This window comes from Macrotis lagotis, chromosome X (genome assembly GCF_037893015.1).
Source record: "Macrotis lagotis isolate mMagLag1 chromosome X, bilby.v1.9.chrom.fasta, whole genome shotgun sequence".
Classification (NCBI taxonomy): Eukaryota; Metazoa; Chordata; class Mammalia; order Peramelemorphia; family Peramelidae; genus Macrotis; species Macrotis lagotis.
The window spans coordinates 108,776,907-108,789,890 of record NC_133666.1 but is presented as its reverse complement, the minus strand read 5'-3'; the positions used below and the strand labels follow the sequence as shown (position 1 = coordinate 108,789,890).

General features: G+C 36.5%; 1 protein-coding gene across 2 annotated transcripts in view; it reads left to right on the top strand.

Annotated features, from left to right (window-relative positions):
* The window catches only part of CFAP95 (cilia and flagella associated protein 95), an 83,311-nt gene extending 73,218 nt beyond the window's left edge, over positions 1-10,093 (top strand). For both annotated transcript variants that reach the window (XM_074202348.1, XM_074202347.1), the window contains one exon: positions 9,801-10,093. In XM_074202348.1, the coding sequence (XP_074058449.1) occupies positions 9,801-9,986 (186 nt within the window). In that variant the 3' untranslated portion in view covers positions 9,987-10,093. The remainder of the gene's footprint in view (positions 1-9,800) is intronic.
* Positions 10,094-12,984: the final 2,891 nt, after the last annotated feature.

The window sequence follows — 12,984 nt, the reverse complement described above, 5'->3', positions numbered from 1 at the left end:
TCTATCCACATGGCTTATAGCAAATAAAGAGGCTGAGATGTACAGAGCCGATTGGCATTTATTATTTTGCTTAATGAGTTGAAAGCATCCTGTGTGCCCATCCTGTGAGAGTCTCCAGCATTCCATTCCATTTTTTTTCCTGTGTGAGAGGCAGGTAGGTTAGGTCAGCAGTCAGCATTTGAACCAGGTCCAGTGAGCTTATTTTCTTAAGTGGACATAAAAGGATAGGCTGCAACTAGAGAATACTGGGTCCTAGCCAGGTCTATATTTAAAATATCAATATAAGGATGCTTGAGCTGTATTCCCTGAAGTTCCCACTCATTTGAGTACATTATATTCATTATTGGGATAGATGATGAAAGTGCATCAAAAATAAGAATACATTTCTAATAACTTTTGTTATAGCTATTTTTATGTTTCTAATGAACCAATCCAAAACACACTATTACAAAGGAATATCTTAAGTTTAATGAACATAATCAAAGAATTATAAGCATGTGTATCTATACAATTTTCTTTTATTCTGCTTTCCATTCCCATGTACTATTCTAAAGTCCATTCATTGCAACTCAGAAATTTTTTTGGACAGTAAGCATGGGAACTAGTGATCAGTGCCAACCTCATTCATAGAAAAGCAAAAAAAAAAAACCCATTAACACGTCCAAAGAAAATTGAACAAAGCCAATTGAGTAACACCCGATTCTATCTCATATTTCAGTGGTTACCTTGGTATCATGGACTTTTAGTTTTATTCACCCTAGAGCATGCCTTTTTGTTCACTTGTTTTTCTATTACTTTAAATTCCCAATACCCTCCTCTTCTGACTTTTTCAATTTAGCAGTAGTCTGGTTAGTTTAGCCAGTCTAAGTTAGTCTGGCTTACAGCACCATGATTCTGGTCCCAAATTGCATGGAGATTTTCCAGCTATGGCCTTCCTTTGTCCTTCCACTCAGCTCCAACAATGTAATTGATTCAGTCTCAACCTAGGATTAGTACTAGTCCTAGCCCTGGGAAATGGCATGTCAACAAAGTAGGAAAGCTTGACCTTGACTATGCTGCTAGGCAGAGAAAAGTTGACTTGAGGCTTGGATACAAATGTTAGTGATCCAGCACTTGGTATATATTGAGGGATATCTCATAAGGACTATGTTGCTATTAGTCAACAAGCATTTATTTGTTAAATACTTTAGTATCAGCCAGGTATACAGAGCATGGAAAGAACATAGTCTTTGCCATTAGTTACCATTAGATTCTAATAGGGGAAACAACAGTTAAGTAACTTTGTGTATACCAGATACATAACAGTGTAAATGAAAGGTCATCTCTAAGGGAAAGCATTAGCAAACAGGAAAAACTGGTGGGAGATTGGATTTGAACTCTGTCGAAGGAATCCAGGAAAGTCAAGAGGTGAGAATGGTGAGGGAGGGCATTCCAGGATGGCAAAAAGTGAAGATATGGGAGATGGTATTAGCAATAGCAAGAGAGCTTCAGTGTCTCTGGATTGCAGTATGTATGTAAAGCGGAATAAAGTATAAGAAGACTAGAAAAGTAGGAAGGGACCAGATTATGAAAGGTTTCAAATGCCAAACAGAGAATTTTTATATTTTGTCCTGGAGAATAATACAAAGCCCCTGGAGTTTATTAAGAAAGAGCATGTCACTGTTAGATCATTTTGGAGCACGGCTAGAGTCAGTAGAAATAAGGCAGAGAGGCTCTTGCATTTAACATTAGATTTGTTTGTTGGCTGTCTTCTTGCTAAGTGCCTAAAGTGGCTATAAAATAAATTAGTACCTCAATGCATTCCAGATACATAATAGGGTACAGTAAAACCAAAAAAAAAGACCCTTTACCTTGTTCAGATATATTCTCTTACTTGTTTCTGGTTGTAGGGCTCAAATTAACCATGCTGGTATTGAGGTCAAATGTATAACTGACAAAAATCTAGGCGCGCTATAGCCCAAACAAGGAAGCTATCTCAGTTACCAAATCTGTCTTGTTTGTGCCTTCATATATATGTTGAGATACACACATATGTGTTTTGCTAACATATCTGCTGATGATTTAAAATTTTTAAATTTTTTTAAATTTAATTTTTATTTGTTTGCAATTGAATGTAAACAAAAATTTTTAACATTTGATTTTGAAAAGTTTTGAATTCCAAATTCTCTCCCTTCCCCCCCTCTTTGAGAAAGCAAGCAATTAGAATTATATTATACATGTGCAATCATGTAAAATATATTTCCATATTAGGGGGCAGATAGATATCGAAGTGGATAAAGCACTGGCATTGGAGTCAGGAGGAAGGGAGTTCAAATCCAGCCTCAGATACTTGCCACTTACTAGCTGTGTGACCTTGGACAAGTCATTTAACCCTTATTGCCCACATCCAGGGCCATCTCCAGTTGTCCTGATTCATGTCTGACATCTAGATTCAGATGACTCTGTAAGGGAAAGTGAGATTGGTGATTAGCACAGCAATCCCTCATTCAAATCCAATTCATGTGCTTGTCATGGCATCACCTTCAAGAACAAAGGGCAAACAAACATCATGATCATTTCCATATTAGCCATGATGCAAAAAAAAAATAAAGCCCCAAACATCCCCAAGAATAATAAAATAAAAAGTAGACTTCAGTATGCATTCAGACAATCATTTCTCTCTCTCTTTTTTGAGGTAATTCTTTGGAATTTTAAGTATTTCTTTAGACTTCCACCATTTGTCTTGGTCTGTCTGCCAAGTGCTCTAGATTTTTATTTTATTATAAATTTGATCTTCTAGACATTGATCTCATTTTGAAGTCTCTCCTCCCTCACTGTCCCTTGTCCTTATCTACAAAGTAGTAGTTGACGTGGTGCGTGCCCTAATTTCTTCAGTTTGTTTCTGACCACTACCTGAACGGTTCTGTTCTGGTTTCTTCTGATTACAGAAGTTCAACTTTGACCACTAGTAACACTCATCTTCCTGAATCTGGTCTTAGACATGTACTAGCTGTGTGACCTTGACTAAGTCACTTAATCTGGTTTGCCTCAGTTTTCTCATCCATAAAATGAGCCAGAGAAGAAAATGATAAACCATTCCAGTAAATTCGCAAAGAAAACCCCAAATGGCATCCCCAAAAGTCAGACACAACTGAAAAACAACTGAACAACATTATAGACCTGTTGCCAAATTTTGGTGTCTCTAAAATTAAGATTGAGAGTTTTGAATGATGAAATAATTCATACACATCCCTGGGATTTAAAACTGCTCAGGATTTATTTTAGGAGTCTGCAAAATATACAGATTAAAACCTTTTTTCCTCCTGGAGAAGCAACAAGCACTTTGAGGACAGGAATAAATTAACAAAAGGCTAGTAGAGATTTGTTTGGGAGGGGTGAACTGGGGCTGGGCCAAGTCTTTGGAGTGTGCATGCCAGGAGGGAAGTTTAGTCCAGACCTTCCTAGTCTTGCCAATTCTCTGGGTATTGAAGGGGCTGGAGACCAAGAGCAAAGGAGAAGTCCCCCCCCCCCCCCCAATGTGACTGAAACCAGGTAAAAGTTTGAAAGTTGGAAGGTGGGAAAGAGGAGACATTACAAGTTTACATTTAACAATGGAACAATAGGGGTCAATTTACATCACAGGAGCAGATAAGATTTTTTACAAAGTTTAACAGTAAAAAAGGATCACAAAATCTGTTTCCGATTACAATTTTCCTATATTCATAACGCCCTGCATCATGAATTTTGAAAATATGATGTAGGGAGTTATCAGGCCTACCCTGCCTCAGACTTACCCTAGTCTAAACTATTTCTCTACCTATTGTATTTTCTATGTTACATTCTTCTTTATTCCAAATTTCATAGTCCTGACTCCTTATCTTATAATCCATTCTATCACTTATAGTCCCAGTACCTCCAGTGCCTTTTGTTCATGTTGCATAATAGAATAATTTTAATAAAATACTAGTGAATAGAATACTGAACTTATCCCAGCTAATATATTTATTAGTTATGTGATCCCTGAGAAAGTCACTTAAATTCCTCTGCCTTTATTTCTTCATCTCTAAAATGATGGGGTTGGAGTTAGGGTCAAAGACTCCTTCAAATTCTAATTCTGTAAACCTAAAATCCTGTTATTTGATCCTATCTTATAAATATTTAAAACAAATTTTTATTTCATTTTTATTTGCAAGGCAATGGGGTTAAGTGGCTTGCCCAAGGCCACACAGCTAGGTAATTATTATTAAGTGTCTGAAGCCAGATTTGAACTCCAGGGTCAGTGCTCTATCCACTGCACCACATAACTGCTCCATCATATCTTATAAACAATCATTTTTCTTTTCTTTACAACCAATGACTTCTTTAGTTTGATATTCCAACTCCATCTATGTTTCCAATCCCCTACCTGAAACCAAACTAATCTATTTGTGTCTGTATCTATTCCTTGCCTTGCTCTTTCTCACCTCTGCCTCTCCATGTATTTCCTGTTTTTAGCAACTTGAATTCAAAGACTTTATCCATGAAGTCTTTACTGCCTAATCTAACCCATAATGATTATCGGTTTCCTGTGGAAAACTCAGGCAAACCTTAAAATAACACATAAATCAATCAACAAGAATTTATGAAGCTCTTACTATGTGACAGACATTGTGAAGATCTGGGGGATAAAAAGAAAAAGAAAAAAGTCTGGCCTCAAGGAGCTATTGTCATTATTGCTTTAGTCAACACCCATGTTGCTAATAAACTTGCAGATCAGACCGGGATGAGGTATCAGTGGACAGACACTAGGGGACAGTGGAGGGTCAGATGTGGTACAAATTATGTGTAATATCATCCAAGCCATTTTATCAGATCTGAGGATATCTGGACTAGGGAGACTGCAGAGTCTATTTAACTCACTTCAGTGTAAAGTTGGACATCCTGGGGGCAGAAAGGTCTCTCCCTTCTCTATGGATGGAAAACTAGAGTTTTCTCTCTTTTTCTTTTTTTAGCTAGCTTACTAATTTTATTAGCTGGTAGTAAAATTAAGATGATCATTATGATAAAGAAAAAGAAAAAGAAGGAAACCCAATCAATTTGCATTTAGATGAAGCTTTGAATTAGGTACTGAGACTAGATCTGACCACATTTCTCATCATCACTTGTTTTCATAGCTCCTGGGCAGGAGCACCAGGAAGTCCTTAACTTTTTCCTTCTCACCCCAATACCACAATGATGGCATAAGGGAATGAGATCCTAGACAATATGCTTTAGGTCTCATTGCCCCTATGCCTTTTAGCCTCACTCCCTAAATGATTACCTTTAGATTTTTTTCTTATTACATTTGGACTGGTTTCTGTGTACCACAAAAATTCTACACACAGAAATTGTCTTTCTACTTTCAAAAACCTCCAAAATATTCTCATGGAAATTCCAGTGACAATAACCACTCCTCAATATATCCACAAACATTTTGTTCTTCTTTCTCTCTCTCTGGCTCTGTCTCTGTCTGACTCACTCTCTCTCTCTCTCTCTCTCTCTCTCTCTCTCTCTCTCTCTCTCTCCCTCTCTCCTCTAATTCTCTCATCCCCCACATAGAACTGTGTGCTCTAGGTGTTAAGAATCTAGGCAACCAATTAATCCATATACTGTAGGATCACTGTAGGAAAGGGATCTAGACTAGATGTTATTTTAAAGATACTTCTTATACTATCTCCCATGAAGAAAGCCATCAAATGAACTGCAATGTTAAAATGAGGTTATAATTACTAAATTTTTCAAGAGATTACTTGCACTTGAAATGAAGATCTAGTGCTTTTTGGATGACAGATCCAACCCAAGGATTATTTACTGTACAAGAAAGAATAAAACAGACAAGACTGAGCAGGTTCTATGTAGTTTATCAAGGCTAAATGTCCTTTGTAGCTTGAAACAAAGAAATAAATAAAAATTTCCATTAATTTATATGGCACAAGAGAAGCCAGGAACTAAATAAAATTAAGTAAGACGTGTGACTTTTCATTTTGATACTGACACCTCTTAAGGACTAGCATACCCTTAGACATAATGCTAGGGGAAAAGCAGCTACCTGATCCAGTGAAAAATGAAAAAAGAAATGGAACAGAAATAATTTTTGGTGGCTTTTGGTTGTTTTGTTTCACAGGTTGAGGTTTAGCTATTTACTTAGAGTAAACAGCTCCTCCTCTTAGTTTAAAATTAGTAGTGATTGAAAGTAGCCATTAGCTCACCAGTTCAAAGGTCTAGTATAATCCAAGTAGCTATCAGCAGTAACATAAGTAATCCATTGGGATTTGGTCAATGATATGGTGCCTTGACAAATGGATTCTTAGATGTAGTATAATAGGCGCTTTGTTTTGCTAAGGCAAACTCCCAGGAGGAATAGTAATGTTGCTTTTTCTCTGGTGCTTAGAATTTACCATTACTCTGGCCTGGTTCTATTCAGTGCTGTGACTACAGCTCCCAGTGTATCTGCACCTGCTGCTTCATCAGTTGCCTGTTGTCACAGGTCTTTGAGGAATGGTTATGAGTGATGTATTTTGTTGCCATGAGTAGATTGGATTTAAGTGAGATAGAGCTGCACAAAGTCACCCACCTCACTCTCTCTTCCAAAATCATCATGATCCAGCATAGCAAGATAGTCAAGACAACTGGTAATGGCTCTGGATACAGTGGATGACCTTTGTGTCTTTGATGTCTAACCAAGCTCTAAGTGCTCCACAGCACCTGCTTCAGCTGACTTCATGGCCATTGGAATGAATTGTTCTCTTCCACCCATTCCCCAGCGGAAGACTTCACATGTTTGGGGTAGGTAACACCCCACTACTCACCAATGAGTTTGAGATTCCCTTGGTTACCCTCAACCTGGTTTAGCCTGCCTACCAAAACATTAATAATAGATAGGGATGTGATCCTAGAGAGATGGGCCTAACACTTTCATGGTTTTCTTTAATAGACCATCATCAATTGATGCAGAAGCCATTGACCATTTACCTCAAGTTGAAGTAAATCTCTCCCTAGCTAAAGTTCCAACTGAAGAAGAGGTTTTGAATGCCATTAAACTCCTTTCAAGTGGCAAAGCACCTGGTGCTGATTCTATTACAGCTGAGATCAACAAGGTGTGGGGGAAGTCCATTGCTCATCCAAAAACTGACTGATATTTTCCAGGTTATATGGCATGAAGAGGTTATTCCCCAAGATTTCAAGGATGTTTCCATTGTCTATCTTTATAAAGGTAAAGGGAATAGATTGTTTTGTGACAACCACAAAGGGTATTTCTCTTTTAGTCATTGCTGGTAAGATTCTTACTAGAGTTCTTCCCAATAGGCTGATCCTTCACCTAGAAGATGGTCACCTCCCTGAGAACCAGTATGGTTACAGAAAGGGTGAAAGAACAGTCAATATGATTGTTTGCTGCCTGATAACTCCAAGAAAAATGTCAGGAATAGAACAGAAGTCTGTATACAACATTTGTAGATCTGATCAAGACCTTTGATACTGTCAGTTGTGAGGATTTATAGAAAATTATGGCAAAATTTGGTTACCTGGAGATGTTCATCAGTATTTTTTACATCAATTTCATGGCAGCATGCATGCCCAGGTTCTGGAGAGTGGATGATGCTCTCAAGATTTCCCAGGCACCCATGGAGTGAAACAAGGATCTGTCCCTTGCTCTTATACTTTTTAGCATGATGTTTTCAACCATGTTATCAAACATCTTCACTGAGGATGAACAAGACCTCAGAGTCAGCTATAGCACTAATGGCAAATTCTTCAACTTGAAAGCTACAAGCTAAGACTGAAGTGGAGAATTTTGGTGCCTGATCTTCTGTTTGCAGATGATTGTGCACTCAGTGCAACCTCTGAAGCTGAGATGCAACAAAGTATGGATTGATTCTTTGCTGCTTGTGCTCTATCAGCCAGCACCACACCATCCATATGTGGGAACCATCATTACAGCAAACAAAGTTTTGAGTACTGTGGACAAGTTAACTTACCTTGGCAATGTCTTTTCCAGGGAGGGACATATCGACAAAGAGGTTGACACATGCATTGCCACAGCTAGCTCAGTATTTGGGAGACTCCAAAAGAAAGTGTAGGAGAGAAGTAACTACCAAACTGAAGGTCTACAGAGTCATTGTGTTGACCTCACTGCTATATGCTTGTGAAACCTGGACAGTCTACCAGCACCATGTCAGGAAATTGAATCGTTTCCATTTGATTTGTCTCAGGAAGATTCTGAAGATCACCTGGCAGGAGATGATACCAGACACTTAGGTCCTTTCTCTAATTAAACTGCCTCGCATTCCAACATTACTACAGAGAGCACAACCATGATAGGCTGTATGCATTGTTAGAATGCCAGATATACACTTGCCAGACAGATTATTTTATGGAGAACTCACCCAGAGTAAGCACTCATAGTGGGTCAGAAGAATCAATATTGAGATACCCTGAAGGTCTCATTGAAGAACCTTAGAATTGACTGTACAGCATGGTAGACACTGGCACAGGGCCTGCTAGCATGGCATGCCCTCATTAATGAGGGTACTGCACTCTTTGAGGAAGGCAGATTTGAAGCAGCTCAAAGGAAACATGACATATGAACTATTTGTGCCGAACCTGTGGTAGAACATTCTAAGCTTGTATTGTTCTTACCAGCCACAGATGGACAGAGTGTAATTTATTTCAAACATAATGTCATTTTGGTGGTCTTAGATAAGGAAGGACTAGAACCAATTGAAGAATGATTCATATTCTAAATTCATATTCTCCTCTACAAATTTGAGAAATGAGGCTTTTACCACAGAAAATGCCCCAGTTTTCTATTTTCCTTCTAATCCTCAGCCATAAATTTTAAAAAGTTTAATATTTTATTTATCTCTAATTATATGTAAAAACAATTTTAACCCTTTTTAAATTTTTGAGTTCCTTTTCTTTGTTTCCTTTTCTTTCACTCCCCCTCAGTAAGAACACAAGCAATTTGATAAAGATTATACATATGCAGTCATGCAAATTTCCACATAAGTTATATGGTGAAAGGAAACAGACAAAACAAAAAAAAATTAAAAAAGCAGTATTTTATATGCATTCAAACTCCATCACTTCTTTTTCTGGAGATGCAATTTTTTTCATTATAAGCCCTTCAGATCATTGTATTACTGAGAATAGATAAGTTATTCACAGTTGATCATCATACAATATTGCTGTTACTCTATATAATGTTCTTTTGGTTTTGTTCATTTCACTTTGCATCAGTTCATGTATATCTTTCCAGGTTTTTCTGAAAGCATCCTGATAGTCATTTCTTGTATTCCATCACAATCATATTCAACTTGTTCAGCTATTCCCTAATTGGTGGACATCCCTTGCCAGCACTAAAAGAGCTGCTATAAAGTTTTGTATACATATAGGTCTTTTTCCTTTTTTGCTTTTTATCTCTTTGAGATACTGACCTAGTAGTGGTATTGCTTGGTTAAAAGGCTTGCATAGTTTCACAGTCCTTTGAGTATAGTTCCAAATTTCTGTCTAGAATAATTGAATCAGTATACAACTTCACCAACTGTTTTAGGCATAAATTTTAAATAAAGTCATTCTTCACTCTAAAATTGTTTAAGAAGATTCCACATGAAATTATCCCTAGCTATGAATTAAGCCAGATTTGCCAGCTAAATATTTTATTTGGAGATAAAATCTTTTAATTATTTGGGAATGAATTTTTGTCTCTCTGTATATATGTCTATAACATATTCCAATATGTTAAATAGTAATAATGTATGAAATGACCTATGTTCACTTCAAAAATGTTTCTCTTATTTCCATAGATTCAGCCCCTCCCAGATTTTAAATTACCAATTCACAGAAAATGCCGCTCTCAGATCACTGATATTGAAGGCTTTAAAAGAGGAGGTATTTATTCATGGCAGAAAGAGAGTGGAATTTTTCCCAATGCAAATTTAAAGGAATTACTCTTCCCAACAGTTAATCCTATCCCCCCTATTCTAAAATAACGCACTGTATCTTCTGTTCAAAGATACTTGTTCCATTTTTGATGAAAGAAAAATAAAGTTAATGGTTTATTATGTGTTCTAATAAATATAACAGAAATGCTTATTTACATGTTAGTTTTTTCTTCTAGTATACAACTTATTTTTTTTTTAAGAAAGATGGACACCATTATTATTGCTGGTGGTACATAGTGATTTAAGGTTTGCAAAAGGTTCTACAAATGCTAACTCATTTGAGAGAAATTATTATATAAGTTATAGAAATCACCACGTTGAAGATGTTAGAAACCATAGAGACAATCCAGTGTAGGCATTCTTAACCTGGTATGCATTAATGTATTTTCTAAACATTGTGATGGCTTTATTTTGGAAATATTTTCCTTTGTGATCATGAATATTTTATCTTATTCATTTAAATCCATTCCTTTATTTCTTAAATTACTTTGTTACATTACTTTATACACTAGAAACCAGGCTTTAACAAATTGTTTAAAGAAATACAAGTCACAAAAGGGGTTAAGAAGTCCTGATTTAGTCCATCCCCTTCAGTTTATATGAGGAAATTTAGTTACATCCATAGTGACACATGGAAATAAAGAGCTGAGCTAGGCCTTGAATTCAACCTTGACTATGTGATGTTCTACCTTTCTGGACTCCAGAGAAGCTCCTCTTCCCTTGTTTGGATAAACTCTCCCCCCCCCCCCCAATTAGATGAGTACTCCAAGGACACTCACCCAAAAAACAATCTGCTTCTGTAACTTAGAGGGAACACTTATTTGAAAAGGAATAAAAACATTACTGACATATACATGGAGGTTTTAGAAGAGGTTTTAATGCTGAGATATACTGAGGGTCAATCCGAATATAGCATTGCCCTCATACTGTCAATAATGCGGATTGTAGAAGACCAAGAGCATCTAGGTGGTACAGTATATAGAGTGTAGAATAAGTACAGGCAAGTAAATCATATTATCTATGAAAACATGTATTATATCCTAGTCTATCATTCATTACCTCTGAATTATCTTAAGGTTTCAGGTCCAATATCTGGACACTAATACACTATGTCAGTAAACCTTCTTAAATAACTGACATGGGCAACTAGGTGGCACAGTAGAAAGACTGAGTCTTGAGTCAGGAAGACTCATCTTTGAGAGTTCAAATCTGGCCTCAAACATTTTCTAGTTTTGTGACCTTGAGCAATTCATTTAACTTTTGCTTCAGTTTTTTCATCTAAAATGAGCTGGAGAAAGAAATGTCAAATCAATTTAGTCTTTGCCTAGAAGACTCCAAATAGGGTCACAAAGAGTCAGACACAACTGAAAAATGATTAAACACATTAAAAAGAAATGGAATTTTTGGAGGACTGGAAAGTTAATCTAAGTCAACAGTATTATATTATATCCAGAAATAACTCCAACAACCATACACACCCACACACACACACATCGTAATTTTAAGCTGTCTTGAAGAACTGCATTATACTTAATAGAAGTGATAGCAACACTATTTCATTCTCTGTTTTATTCAGACCACATCTGGAGTTCTGTGCTCATATCCACATACCATATTCTAAGAAGATTATTGATAAGCTAGATAGTGACCATAAAAGGAGATCATGCTGTATGAGAATCAGATGAAAGAGCTGAAGGTTTTCAACTCAGAGTAAAAGCTGAAGGTTTTTAACCCAGAGGATTTAGGTGAGATGGTAATAACTATCTTCAAGGATTTGAAGAGGCATGATGTGGAAGAAAGAATAGATTTGTTCAATTTAAACCCAGAAGGCATAACTATAAGTGGTTGAAGATTCAGAAAGGTATATTTTCATTATATCCAGGAGAAATTATAACTATCCAGTAGTTTTCTAGGCTTACTTGAAGACTGTGACCTTCCTTTTCCCCCTTACTAGAAGACTTCAAATAGAGGTCTGATGACAACATTGAGTATGTTGTAGAAGGAATCTTTGTTCAGATATCAGTTGGACTAGATAATCCCATCCAACTTTGAGATGCGCTGGGACACACCAAAAGAGAGGATTGTTTGATAAACTAGAAAAATGGAAGATAGTATGAACCCATTTTTTTTTTTTGAGGTTAAATAAAATCTTTTCTATAGTTTATCCTTAGTACTTTTAGGAGAACTGAAGACCTTTTCAGGGGAAAATAAAATGAGTCAACCACAATCATTGCCCAGGTTACTTGATTGGGACTTTAATCCAGAGATATCTCTAAAAAACTATACCTGCAACTCTTATTAGGAGCCTCTCATTGTTACATATATGAGTATATGTGTATGCATGAGATACATGTTCATACTCAGAATTGAATAGGATTTAGAAGGTAAAAACTACGAAGTGTTTTATTGATCTAAAGGTACTTATTACAACAAAAACCTCTCTTTTTTTCTCCTCCTTAGTAAGGCTACAGTACAGTGAATTATGTGTTTATATGCATTTTTTTAAAATTCAGTCATTACAACTCTGGGAATTAGGTGCTATTATTAACTTTATCTTACAAATGAGAAAACTGAAAAATACAGAGGATAAGTGATTTGTCCAGGATCCCACAGGTAGTAAATGTCTAAGGAAGCATTTGGACTCAGGTCTTCCTGACTTCAGGCCCAGTGCTCTATATACATCCAAAGGTGATGGTATGATGTACTTAAAAGCATTGGGAGATAAATTCAATCCTCTCGCTACAAAATATTATTCTGGTTCTGCCCTTACCTTTTTAAAAGAATTCTTTCACTATAAATGTTTAGAATTTTGAGATAAAGATAATCATAGAGAATATTAAGAATAGTATAGGGGGTGGCTAGGTGGCACAGTGAATAGAGCACTGGCCCTGGAGTCAGGAATACCTGAGTTCAAATCCTACCTCAGACACTTAATAATTATCTAGCTGTGTGGCCTTGGGCAAGCCACTTAACCCCATTTACCTTGCAAAAAAAAACCCTAAAAAAAAAAGAATAGTATAAAAAGAAAATACTTCTGTAGAAAAAA